Source organism: Marmota monax, unplaced genomic scaffold (assembly GCF_021218885.2).
Source record: "Marmota monax isolate L192 unplaced genomic scaffold, Marmota_monax_Labrador192_F-V1.1 WCK01_AAM20220418_F8-fsc00336, whole genome shotgun sequence".
NCBI lineage: Eukaryota > Metazoa > Chordata > Mammalia > Rodentia > Sciuridae > Marmota > Marmota monax.
This window is the reverse complement of record NW_026693839.1, coordinates 426,306-439,118: the sequence shown is the minus strand read 5'-3', so window position 1 is coordinate 439,118 and position 12,813 is coordinate 426,306. Positions and strand designations below refer to the sequence as shown.

At 34.8% G+C, this 12,813-nt stretch overlaps 1 protein-coding gene across 1 annotated transcript in view; it reads left to right on the top strand.

Annotated features, from left to right (window-relative positions):
* Ubqln1 (ubiquilin 1) overlaps positions 1-12,813 on the top strand; it is a 53,487-nt gene that overhangs the window by 22,066 nt on the left and 18,608 nt on the right. Inside the window, exons 2-6 of the mRNA XM_046462418.2 lie at positions 851-1,002; positions 3,353-3,468; positions 6,733-6,995; positions 8,134-8,292; positions 8,453-8,687. Of these exons, the coding sequence (XP_046318374.1) occupies positions 851-1,002; positions 3,353-3,468; positions 6,733-6,995; positions 8,134-8,292; positions 8,453-8,687 (925 nt within the window). The remainder of the gene's footprint in view (positions 1-850; positions 1,003-3,352; positions 3,469-6,732; positions 6,996-8,133; positions 8,293-8,452; positions 8,688-12,813) is intronic.

Below are 12,813 nucleotides of genomic sequence, written 5' to 3'. Positions count from 1 at the left end.
TTAGCAGTAGTGCTGTCTTAGTTCCACTGCTATAAGGCAGTCACATAGAGTGATTTGAAGAGGGTTATTCTTTTTTAAAAATTTGGACTGATTCCTTGAGGCAGTCTATTAATGTAGATTCCTAGGTCCATTGTGAGGTTTTCCTGATTTGAACAGTTGGGTAAGCCTAAGTGTTCTAGTGATTTTAGTAAAAATCTGAGAAATGGTGATCTATTATATTAGCTTATCGTTCTATTATCAGGTTCTTTTCTCTCCTGTTTTTGCATGTTTTTAGATAATCCTCTCCAGGTTTTCGTGGATACTTCCTAATCTCTTTTTGGTTTTCACTTCTGGAAAGCCTTGTCTAATTGCCTTCTGTGTTCCTCTGTACTTTGTAATGTACTTGACTGATTCTCAATGGACTACTAACTTTCAGGGAAAGATTTTTACTTTTTATTTTGTTTCTTCATAGTAGTACTTGTTAATTGTTGAATGCAAAAATTACTATGGATAGTCGGTATAATAGACCATGAGGTTGGCTGTACATGTATGCAATTAGAAGTAGAGGAGCAGAACTGGAGGTGGAAATCTGAGGAATAGCTTATTGTAAACTTGTAATTTGTGGCTTGAACTAAATTTGGTCCCATTGACTTTAAAGAAAAGGATATTGGAAGCAATGAACTGTTAGACTTTAGCAGAAGTTAGAATATAAAATATGTACATCAAAATAAGATTTTTGTTAGAGATAAGTGGTAATTTAACACAGAAAAGATGTGTTATTGTATTGTTTGAATTTGAGGTACTTTTAGAAAGTAAATTGGATGGTGTTTCATAAACACCTGTAATACATATTTATTTTTATCTTATTTAGTTCAAGGAAGAAATCTCTAAACGTTTTAAATCACATACTGACCAACTTGTGTTGATATTTGCTGGAAAAATTTTAAAAGATCAAGATACTTTGAGTCAGCATGGAATTCATGATGGACTTACCGTTCACCTTGTCATCAAAACACAAAACAGGTATGATTTTAGAAGACACATATCTTTAAACTGTAATAAATATTTATATTTCTCTTTTAAAAAAAAGTCTTGACTTTAAAGGGCTTTCCTTGTCATTAATATTTAAATATTAAAATTCCTTTCTCTGTTACTGTTGATAAAATGTTTTAGAAAACAGTAGCACTTAAACATTGTCAGATAATCATTTAATACTTTAGAGGATTCAGCAGTATTGAGTCATCATATCTAAGTTATTTGAATTGGAGAATAAGCAAGTTAATACATTTTTAGTTATTTTTGTTTTAGGGAAATTTTTAGACAAAGATCTTGGGTATCTTAGCAAATACAAATTAGTAAGCATATTTCATTAAATTGAGCACCATCAGCTTTTAAGAGAGACCTTTATTTTGTGTGTCACTCAGAATACTCCTAATTAAGCTGGAATTTTCTTGTCACAATTTTATTTTTTTATCTTTTACTGATGGAGTGTGTTTTAATCTGAATTTTTACTGCTATGATCAAAAGATCCTACAAGAACAATTTTAGAGGAAGAAAAGTGTATTTGGGGCTCACGTTTGTAGAGGTCTCAGTCTGTAGATAGCTGACTCCATTGCTCAGAGCCCAAGGTATGGCAGAACATCATGGCAGAAGAGGAAAGTGGCTCAGGACATGGCCATCAGGAAGCAGAGAGAGGGACAGATAGACAGACAATGCTTACCAGGGACAAAGTATTAATCCCATAGGCATACCTTCTAATGACCTACCTCCTCTAGCCACACACCCTGTCTGCTTACAGAACCATCATCGAGTTAATGTCTATCAAGGGATTAATTCACTGATTTTAAGGTTTTAAGTTTATATTTTACTGAGCTCTTTTAAAAAATTTGGTCTTTTTTAGATATATATTATGACAGTAGAGTGTATTTTGACATATTATACATACATGAAATATAACTTATTCTAATTCGGATGCTATTCTGGTTGAACTTGATGTGGAGTTACACTGGTATAAACCTTCTTGCATTGTCTCACAAGTGAGAGGACACATGGGGGACATCTCATCCAAACCATAATAGAGTGACTTTTGACTTATTTGGGTATGGGATTTTATCATATCACTTGTGTACATACAAAAGGATATAAATGACATAAATTGGTTAAAGTCTTTCTAAAATTACTTCACATTGGTTGTAAGTCTTCTGAATCCTCTTTTGACCAAGTCATCATTGTCCATATTTTCCCTATGATATCAAATTCTGTTCTGTCAAGATCATCAATGGTACAACGTTTCTTGAGAACTATGGTGTGTTCTCCAGGATTTTCTTCCAGCTGTTGATATCTATTCAAGTTTTTATTCTGGTGTTCCACCAATAACAATTATTTCCTTTACTAATGAAAAAATTTATTTCTCCTGTTCCTGTTCTGTGCTCCTCTATATACACATAATAATATCTTTCAGTGACAATTAATGGTGTAAATTTCTGAGGACACTCCATGTGGTAATCTAACTCAATGTGTATGCTATGTCTACTCAGTCACTCAGTACTACAGAGGGACATGTGTGCAGGCATTAGAGTTAATGCCTGACTGTACAAGTAGTTGCAAGTCAAGATACTGTTTTCACAGTTAGAATGAAAAACTGTACATCTTGGAATCAAAAAGAAGCCATAGATTTAGTTAATTCTATCTCAACCTTTTCAACTTTTTTGGCGAATTTTTTTTTTTTTAAAGGTTTTAAAGCCACTGAGCCACACTCTTAACCCTTTTCTATATTTTATTTAGAGATAAGGTCTTACTAAGTCTCGCCAAGTTGCTGAGACTTGGCTTCAAACTCATCCTCCTACCTCAGTCTCCCAAGCCACTAGGATTATAGGCGTGTGCCACCGTGCCCGGCTTTGATGAATTCTTTCTTCTTATTTTTTTGTTTTAAAAATTTCAAGGATCAAAGTAAAACTGGCCCCCAGCCCTGTAGAATTAGGAAGGGGATAGATAAAAAGTTCCTTATATAGTTAAGCTTTGTAGATGTGACCAATCATCAATTATCTTCTGTAAGGTGTAACCTCTCTCCCTTTCTTAAGATGTAATCAGTATATTTGAAAGTAATGAAATATTTATTATATATATTATATACACACACACACACAAATATTTATGTGTATATCATACTCAAAGAGGAGGGCCAATTGCGTATATTTTGTATTTTATAAGGTTTTACTATGTTTCTGCTTTTTTTTTTTTCCCCTAGTCCTTAGTTATTTTTATGATAATTTGAATCTGGAATTTACCCTTTGTTTCTGGATATTGGGATATCAGAGGTTCTTTTAAAAATAATTAGCTCTACTGCTTATTTTGATTAAATTATTTTCTCTAGGCCTCAAGACCATTCAGCTCAGCAAACAAATACCACTGGAAACAATGTTACCACCTCTTCAGCTCCTAATAGTAATTCAACATCTGGTTCTACTACTAGCAACCCTTTTGGTTTAGGTAAGTGGTGTTAGTCATTTTTTGTAGAAATCAAATAACTCCTTTTCCTCCCAGGGTAGCTTTAGATAAATGACAGAATAAAATGTTAAGTAATTTTAACAACAAATTTTAAAAACCTTCTGCAGTTTTCTTCTATAATTGATGGTGTTAAGAAAAAGTTGGGAATACAAGTGTATTTGATTAGCTTACATTTGCATTTGATAAGTCGTCAATAAATGACACAGTTCTTTTTCATAATGAAAGATGTAGTGTTTGTATACCTGATCTGACCATTACATAATTACATCTTAGGAAGTTTAGCCAGTTGTTGATCAATAATTTTTTTCATTTGTAAAATGAAAGAATTAGACTATATTAATTACTTTCTAACTGTCCTGAATGCATAAAAGGACTGTAGCCTGAGAGCAAGCCCAGCAGTTAAGGATCTTTTATATTAGCTAAAACTACTTTTCTTGTATCCGTTTTTTTTTTTTTTTAATTGGAGTTCTGTGAAAAGTAAAAAATATTCTGAAGCTAACAAAAGTTGAAATAGATAGATGAATGACTTAAAGCCTCTTTCAGTCTTTAAATTGTATGTCTAGTATAGTACCTTGAAATGTCATTGTTTTTTATATGCACAATTTTCACATATCAAGATCATAACATACTTTGTATCCTTTCTGTAAGTAGTTTATTAATTCAGTTATACTATGCCAATTCAGTTATACTATGGAAGGATTTTAGAGAATGGCATGAATTTGAATATTCATATTTACTTTTTAAAAAAAATTGTTGCTTTTATTTTAAAAAGGTATTATGCTAAATGTCTCTTTTGATTAAGGCAGGTAAATTTTAGGTGGCAAAATTATTTATTGTTATTTGTTCTTTTTAGTTATACATGACAGTGTATTTTGACATATTTGTACGAACATGGAGTAGATGGCAAAATTATTAACATGAACGCTAGAGAGATTAGGATATAATTAGTGTTCATACGTATGAAGGATGTTGTTAAGGTAAATTTATGTCATCTTTCCTTACTTCATAGACAAGAATATTGAAGGCTAGAGAGGCTTTTAATTAATTTGTTTGAAGCTACAAAGCTCCCTAATCCCATTAATTCTAGTCTTAATCCTACCCCGGCTTCTTACCTCATTGTCTTTTTTTTTGGTCAATTACTCTTTTTTTCTTTTCTATATTCAACTTTTCTTTTTGCTGGTTGTTATCTGTAAAGCTGTTGAATCTTACCATCCTCTCTGTAGGTTCCCTTCTCAGCTGTCTTTAGAAAAGGCATTTTCTGTTTTTTTGAGTATATTTTCCCTTCACTAAGTTGACTTTTATTTTTTTGTCCCATCATGTCACAGAAAATTCCTTGATAAGATTGCTACTGACCTCTCAAATATAGTAAACACCATTTTAAAACCAGTCTCTCTCTTTTTTTTTCTAAATATATTTTTTGTTGTAGTTGGACACAATACTTTCATTTTATTTATTTATTTTTATGTGGTGCTGAGGATTGAACCCAGCACCTTGCATGTGACAGGCGAGCACTCTGCTGCTGAGCTACAACTCCTAATGCTTAAAAATCTCTCCTTGAAATTTCCTTCCTGTAACTCCTAGATATTGTTTTTTCTATAGTTAACTTTCTAACCAGTCCTTTTCTATCTCACTTGTAGGATTCCCACCCCCCCAACCCCCGTTCATGGTGTGATTATTATTTTCCCAGAATTCTGGGAAATTCTTTTATTCATTCTTCTTTTAGTCTCCCTGAGTGACATTATCTTTTCATTATTATTATATTCTGGTGATCCTCCACATTTCTACCTCAATTTACCTCACTTCTGAACTCATGCCTTATATTCATCTGTTTTTAGTCACCTAATGTTTTAGAAAACAAAGAAATGTGGGGAAGAAAAAGAAAAACAAAACAAACATAGCATCTTGCTCTTCAAATGCCTCTTTTCCCAGAGCTGGGGTTGTGTCTCAGCAGTAGAGCACTCGCCTAGCAGGTGCGAGGCCTTGGTTTCAATCCTCAGCACCACATAAAAACAAGTAAATAAAATAAATGTATTGTGTCCAACTACAACTAAAAAATAAATATTAAAAAAATATTGCCTCTTTTCCCCATGGAAGCTCTTGGTCTGAAACCTTTTTGTATCCTTCATTATGTAGATGTTTCTCATTGTACTCTCTGGATGTAGATCCTTAATTTTTTTATTCATAATGTAGTCCTGTGTGGGGTCCCGCCACTTTCTTTAGCTGGCATCTTCCGGGATGCTTTGATACCAACCAATTCTCGGAAACCAGCTGTGGATGTTCAATGTTCAATTCAGTCTTTTTTCTCATATTTTTTATTGCTGCATTATAGTTGTACATTCAGCTTAGTTTTGACACTGTTTATTACAAGTTAGTTGTCAGGACTCACATGTTAGACTATCCCCACTTCAAACATGAATTGGAAGTTTCTGGCCACCCTATACTTTTGATGAATCAGCTATAAAACTGGGAGTTCCTTTGCCCAGTGGCCCTCAGTATAGAATTTGCTAGAAGGTCTCCCAGAACTCAGGAAACACTTTACTTGTATCCTTTATGATAAACAAGTAAATATAACTGGAACAGAACAATGCTTTGAACAGGTAAATAGGGCAAGGTGTGTGGGTATGGAGAGGGGTAGAGGATGAGCAAAAAGCTTCCATACCCTAATTAATACACTGTTCTCCTCTTATCTAGGTGTTCTCACCAACCCTGAAAGATGTTTTTAGAAAGTTTGTGTAGACCTCTCAACTCTATCCCCTTCCCTTTTTGGAGGTCAGTAGGTGGGGCTCAAAGTTCCATTTCATCCTTTGGTCTTTCAGATGACCAGCTCTGTCCTGAGGCGTGAAGGGACCCTATACTTTTAGCCCTAATTAGCTTTAAAAAATCAAAAAAGTCTATTATGAATTACAAAAGACATCACACCTACCACTCTGAAAATTCTAAGGGTTTTAGGAACTCTGTCAGGAACCAAGGAGAAGGACCAAATACATTTTTTAAAAAAAATATTTTTTTAGTTGTTGATAGACCTTTATTTATTTATATGTGATGCTGAGAATTGAACCTAGTGCCATCAGTATTAGTTTTGGCTAATTTCAGGTATAGAAATAAAATGTCTGTGAGTAATAGGAACTCTGTTTTTGTTTTAAAACTGTTTCTTGTACTATTGAGTCAGATAATATTTTTGAATCTTCATATTTTAGCACAGGCATGGTAATGTTAAAATTTCTTATGTGTTTTTTTCCCTGTTAGGTGGCCTTGGAGGACTTGCAGGTCTGAGTAGCTTAGGTTTGAATACTACCAACTTCTCTGAACTACAGAGCCAAATGCAGCGACAACTTTTGTCTAACCCTGAAATGATGGTCCAGATCATGGAAAATCCCTTCGTCCAGAGCATGCTCTCAAATCCTGATCTAATGAGGCAGTTAATTATGGCCAATCCACAAATGCAGCAGTTGATACAGAGAAATCCAGAAATTAGTCATATGCTGAATAATCCAGATATAATGAGACAAGTATGTAGAAAAATAATTTCAGTTTATTTACCCAAAAAATTATGTTTCTTTTTAAATTTTCTATGGTGACACAGATTGCCCTGCATTTACTACTAAGCTAAAGAGAATTCTGATCACTGTTTAGGAAAACTCATCAAAGCACTAATTTGGACTATTTAAAATTTTTTTTTTGTTTTTGATGGACCTTTAGTTAATTAATTAGTAACTATATAGTGCTGAGATTTGAATCCAGTGCCTCACACATGCTAGGCATGTACTCCACCACTGAGCCACAGCTCCGCTCCTGATGACTATATGAACCCAGGATTTTTATGCTACATTTAAAAATCACTTATTTTGAGGATTTAAGAAACAAAAGGTTCAGTTCTGGATATGGGCAATTTATTCATAACAAAATGCTTCCTTTTTGATGTTATTTGAATTGTAGCTTACTTTTTGAGGTAAAATCTACCTTGAATTATTTAAAATAGTTTTCTGACTTAAAAATTATAATAAATTTGGTGTAAAGCTCAAATTGGCTTTTGTGATTCTGAATTTATACCTCATTCTGTAAAATAAAGTGTGTCTTCTCATAAGTAGAGCAAATGAATTTTGCTTCTGGGAGATTAAAAAAAAAAAAAAAGCTGAAAAAAGTAGAAATAGGGAGCCAGGTGTGGTCGTGCACACCTATAATCATAATGGCTTGAGAAGAGGCCAAGGCAGGAGGATCACAAGTTCAAAGCCAATCTCACCAATTTATTGAGGCCCTGTCTCAAAAAAGGGTTGGAGATGTGGCTTAGCAGTTAATAACCCCTGGGTTCAGACCCTTTTACTAAAAAACAAAAACAGAAAAAAGAAAGTAAAAACAAGGAACAAAAAGCAAATTGAAGATTGATCATTGTAAAGAGTTGCTTTCCTATTATGCTGGTTAAGGTTAACTGGAATCTATCATTTTGTTTTTAAACGAACCTTCCAGGTTCAGTTTGATTACAAGGCACATGTAGTACAGGTGACTCCATTCTGGTTTGGTTTGGTGTACTGGGGCATAGTGGAAGAGGCTAGTCTGAAACAATGGCTTTCCATAAACTTTAACAGTAGTTAATGACTAAGGTAATTCTTATGTATTTCAGTCTTTTTTTAAAACATTTTTTTTCCTTAGACATTGGAACTTGCCAGGAATCCAGCAATGATGCAGGAAATGATGAGAAACCAGGACCGAGCCTTGAGCAACCTTGAAAGTATTCCTGGGGGATATAATGCTTTGCGGCGCATGTACACGGACATTCAGGAACCTATGCTGAGTGCTGCACAAGAGCAGGTGATCCGCTGGTTCCAAGGCTTAAGCCCCAAAGTAGCTTCTAAAGCAAATATGTGTGTGATTGAGGAATGTGGGGAATGTGATTTCATTAAAAAATAGTTTCTATATCTATTATTTAAAAGCTTATTTCCGATTTTCATGTCTTTTTTTTAAATTACAGTTTGGCGGTAATCCATTTGCTTCCTTAGTGAGCAGTACATCCTCAGGTGAAGGTAGTCAACCTTCTCGTACAGAAAATAGAGATCCCTTACCCAATCCATGGGCTCCACAGGCTTCCCAGAGCTCATCAGCTTCTAGTGGCACTACAAACACTGTGAGTGGCACTGCTGGTAGTACTACCAGTGGCACTGCTGGACAAAGTACTACTGGGCCAAATTTGGTGCCTGGAGTAGGAGGTATGTGTGTAATAATTCATGCTTTTTTCATTGTTGTCTTCACCTAAAATGGGATTATAAGTATTGCTGTATTATTTGTATGTGGATGATGTATACCTTCTATGAAGTATCTTTCAGTGTTGCAGGTTTTGTGGGGTGTTTTAGGGGGGCAGAGAAAGGATTTTTAAGTTGTATACATTTGCGGAGGACAGTATGTTTTGATATATGTATATATTGTGGAGTGATTAAATCAAGCTGATTAGCATCTGTCACTTCATAACACTTATATTTTTTCCTGTGGTGAGAATAAAGTTATTAGCAGTTTCCAAGTGTATAGTACATTGTTATTAATTATAGTCATTATGCTATACTGTAGATCTCCAGAACTTACACAGGGAAAGATTTAAACAGAGGAATGATGAAGGAAGTACTCTTGTTACTATTTGAATTATGTATTGGAGAAACCAAAAATTAATGAAGGGGACTTGATTATGAGGTCATTCAAGTAATGCAGAGCAAATAAGATTATTACTGAGAAGGTGACCCAAAAATAAAAGGTAGAAAAACAAGCAGCTCTTTGTTTATTGTCAGAGAAGTAGGGGGAATAAAAGATAAACTACTCTTAAGTTGCTTGGCCTCGTTTAATTTCTGAAGCTGGTCTTGAACTTGCAGTCTCCTGTTTCAAGAGCCTCCTAGCTCTTGAATCATTGGGATTATAGGCTTGTGCACTGTACCAAGCAAAATGTGTATTTTAGGTGTCTGCTTCTTCATATTTCAGTGAATTTGTATAACCAGGTGCCTGCCACTGTGATTAGGACATGAAACATTTCCATCACTCCAGTAAATTTTTTTTATACCTTTTTTTCTATTTAGTTCTTTTCACCACATCGACAGCCACTGTGGATTAGGTTCCCCTGCTTGTGTCTTATTTACTTTCATATACTTGTTTTGAAATTCATCCATGTTGTTTCTCTAGTTTGTTCCTTTTTGTCAAAAAGTATTCCCTTGCATGGGAATATTACAGTATGTATGACCATTTTTGCCTAGCTTCTCTCAACTTTATAAAAGATGAAGAGCAAAAAGAATTAGGATTGAAACTTGGAAAAACCTGGATGGGATAAAAGCAGTATATGGTAGGATCTTGGCAGCAGCCAAATGGAACTATTTTGTGGCCAACAGAGTGGTCTGTGGATACTTTAAAATTGGGGCATATGTTGAATCGGAGAGGGTGTCACATGATTCATATAAACTAGGGCTCCAGGATAGGCACAATTAGAGGATCTGGGTAGTATGTCCATCTTTGTCTGGGAGGAACTAGTCTTGACTCCATCCTTCGGTAATTGCTATTGTTGGGCTTCTTGTTCTTGGTGAATGTTTTGCATTATGCTTTCTTGAGTTTTGCTCTGTTCTCAAACCAAACTGCAGAACTATTAGATGTATGTCCATTTTTTAGGCCATTTCTTTCTGAAGGCTTGGGTTTAGGTGTTGGTTTATGTAAAACAATGGTTCAAATCTTACAATTGTTTCTCAGTGAACACAATTTGGTTCTTTTGTGAGTGCTTCTGGTACCTATAGGAAGGTCCTTGGAGTCTGACATCTGATAAGCCGTATACATTTCTATGTTCAAGCCCATTGATGACAGCAAACTTTTTTTTCTAAAGGAAGCTTTAAATATGTTATGGTCAATTATTTGTGTGCATTGTGGTAGAAAGGGCTATTGAAGATTTCCAGAGGCAGTTTTGTGTCTTCACATGCTCATAAGAGTGCTGAGAAAAGTGGATGGTAGTATCATTTCAATAGTAGATAAACTGAAGTGCAGAGGGAACACATAATTATCTGTGTTGTTATTCCTAGAGCACATTTCTTCGATTTAATCTGGTTTTGTTTTCTAGATCAATCTTTAGCAGTCTTGACAGGTACTGTACCCATATTTGGTAAAAATTAGATTTTCAGGTCTTAACCCCAGACCTTGTGGGGCATATAATTTTTCAGGGGTGGGAAGGTTTTAGGATCTGTGTTTTTGTAAAGGTCCTAGAGATTATGATGTATGAGTGGATAAGGGATTTACTTTTGTCCACTTTTCTATAGGTTAGACTCAATAAATGGATGCCTTTTAAAAACTATTCATATGGGCTGGGACTGTAGCTCAGTGACAGAGAACTTGCTTAGTATGCATGAGGCACTGGGTTCAATCCTCAGCACCACAGAAAAATAAATAAATAGGGGCTAGGGTTGTGGCTCAGTGGTAAAATGCTCACCTAGCATGTGAGAGGTGCTGGGTTCCATCCTCAGTATCACATAAAATTAAATAAATAAAATGTATTGTGTCCAATTGCAACTAAAAAAAAGATATTGTGTCCATCTGCAACTAAAAAAAATAAATAAATAAAAAATAGAATAAAGGCATTCTGTCCATCTACAACTACAAGAAAATAAAAACAAAACCATCCATATAGTTAAAATTCAGATGTTAGTGTTTTCCGTGAATTTGGTCTGTGATCATTAGTCACAGTGACAGGATTGGTCCTTTAGTAGCTTTGTGTTACTGTATTGTGTACCTGAGATAGATCAACTTTAAAAGAAGGAAGATTTATTTTGGTTTATGGTTTCAGAGGTTTCTCTCCATGGTCACTTGGCCCATTGCTTTTGGTCCTGTGGAGAGGTAGTACATTATGGCAGGAAGGAGTGACAAAGGAAGCTGATCACTCTATGGTAGCTGGAGAGCAAAAGAAGAAAGAAAGAGTAGGGACTAGGGTCTAATGTCCCCTTCAAGTGCACACCCTCAGTGATCTTTCCTCTGGCCTCACCTTTTAAAGTTTTTGCCACCTCTCCTAGCACCATAGGCTGGGAACTAATCCTCTAAGACATAGGCTTTTGGGGGTACTTCTCTTAACTGTATACTTGGCATATAAATAGAAGAAATGGAAGTATAGTAACACTTCCCTTATATGAGCAGACCTAGATATATTTTAAAAAATACTTTTGTTTTGGCAGAGGAAGTGGAAAAATGATATTCTAGGTGAGGAACATTTTAAAAACTCATTGCTGAGGGAAGAATCAGAATGAGGAGAGTAATTGATGATCACAGTGGTATATGTTCTTTTATAAAACCCAGTGGATATCCTGAGGTTTCTGGATAATAGTATAGGTTTTATAAAAATTGAAGTACAACTTTGTGTGTGTGTGTGTGTGTGTGTGTGTGTTGATCATGGGATTGAACCAGGGATGCTGAGGTACATCCTCATCCCTTATTTTGAGTCTGGTCTCACTAAGTTGCCAGGCCTCAAATTAGCTATCCTCCTGCCTCAGCCTCCCAAATACCTGGGATTACAGGCATGAGCCACTGTGTCTGGCTTTAAGTAATACCATTTTTATTTTTTAAAATTTCTTTTTAGTTATTGATAGACCTTATGTATTTACTTATCTACCTATCTACCTATTTATTTATTTATATGTGGTGTTGAGAATTGAACCCAGTGCCTCACACATGCCAGACAAATGCTGTATCACTGAGCCGCAACTCTAGCCCAGTAACCTTTTTTAAATCAAGAAAAAGAAAGAATCCTGTATTCTGCTTACTTATTTAATTCTTATTAACAGTTCTTTTGAGAGAGATGCTTTGTTCCTACTTTAAATGCTATATAGAACAGACAGAACAAAGATTTAATCAAATATCCTAACCAGTAGGCTGTCGGAGTTTTTAATAGCAGGGTTTTGACATACAAAAAATCAGTTTTGCAACTTTTACTGAGGTTTTTAATTTAATGACTTAGTGCTCTAACATTTTATGTTGGTGCTCCCATCAAATTAAAATAAATAAGAAAAATGAGTTTATTCTGCCAGCCTGTCCAGTTGTCAGCATGTAGATCACTATTATGATTCTAACTCAACTCTTTAAATTTTGACATGTGTATTATATGTATGAATACATATTATGCATGTAACAGTCAAAATTCTTGACTCTTTTTCCTATAAAAATTTAATAATGTAGAAAGTGAAGAACTAGCAAACTTTTCATGTAAAGGCTCAGATAATACTTGAGGTTTTGCATGCCAAGAGGCAAAAATTAAGACTATTACATCATGGAAGAACAAAATTCCACAGATTTTTTTTCATTGGTGCAAATAAAAATATAGAAATAATTAAG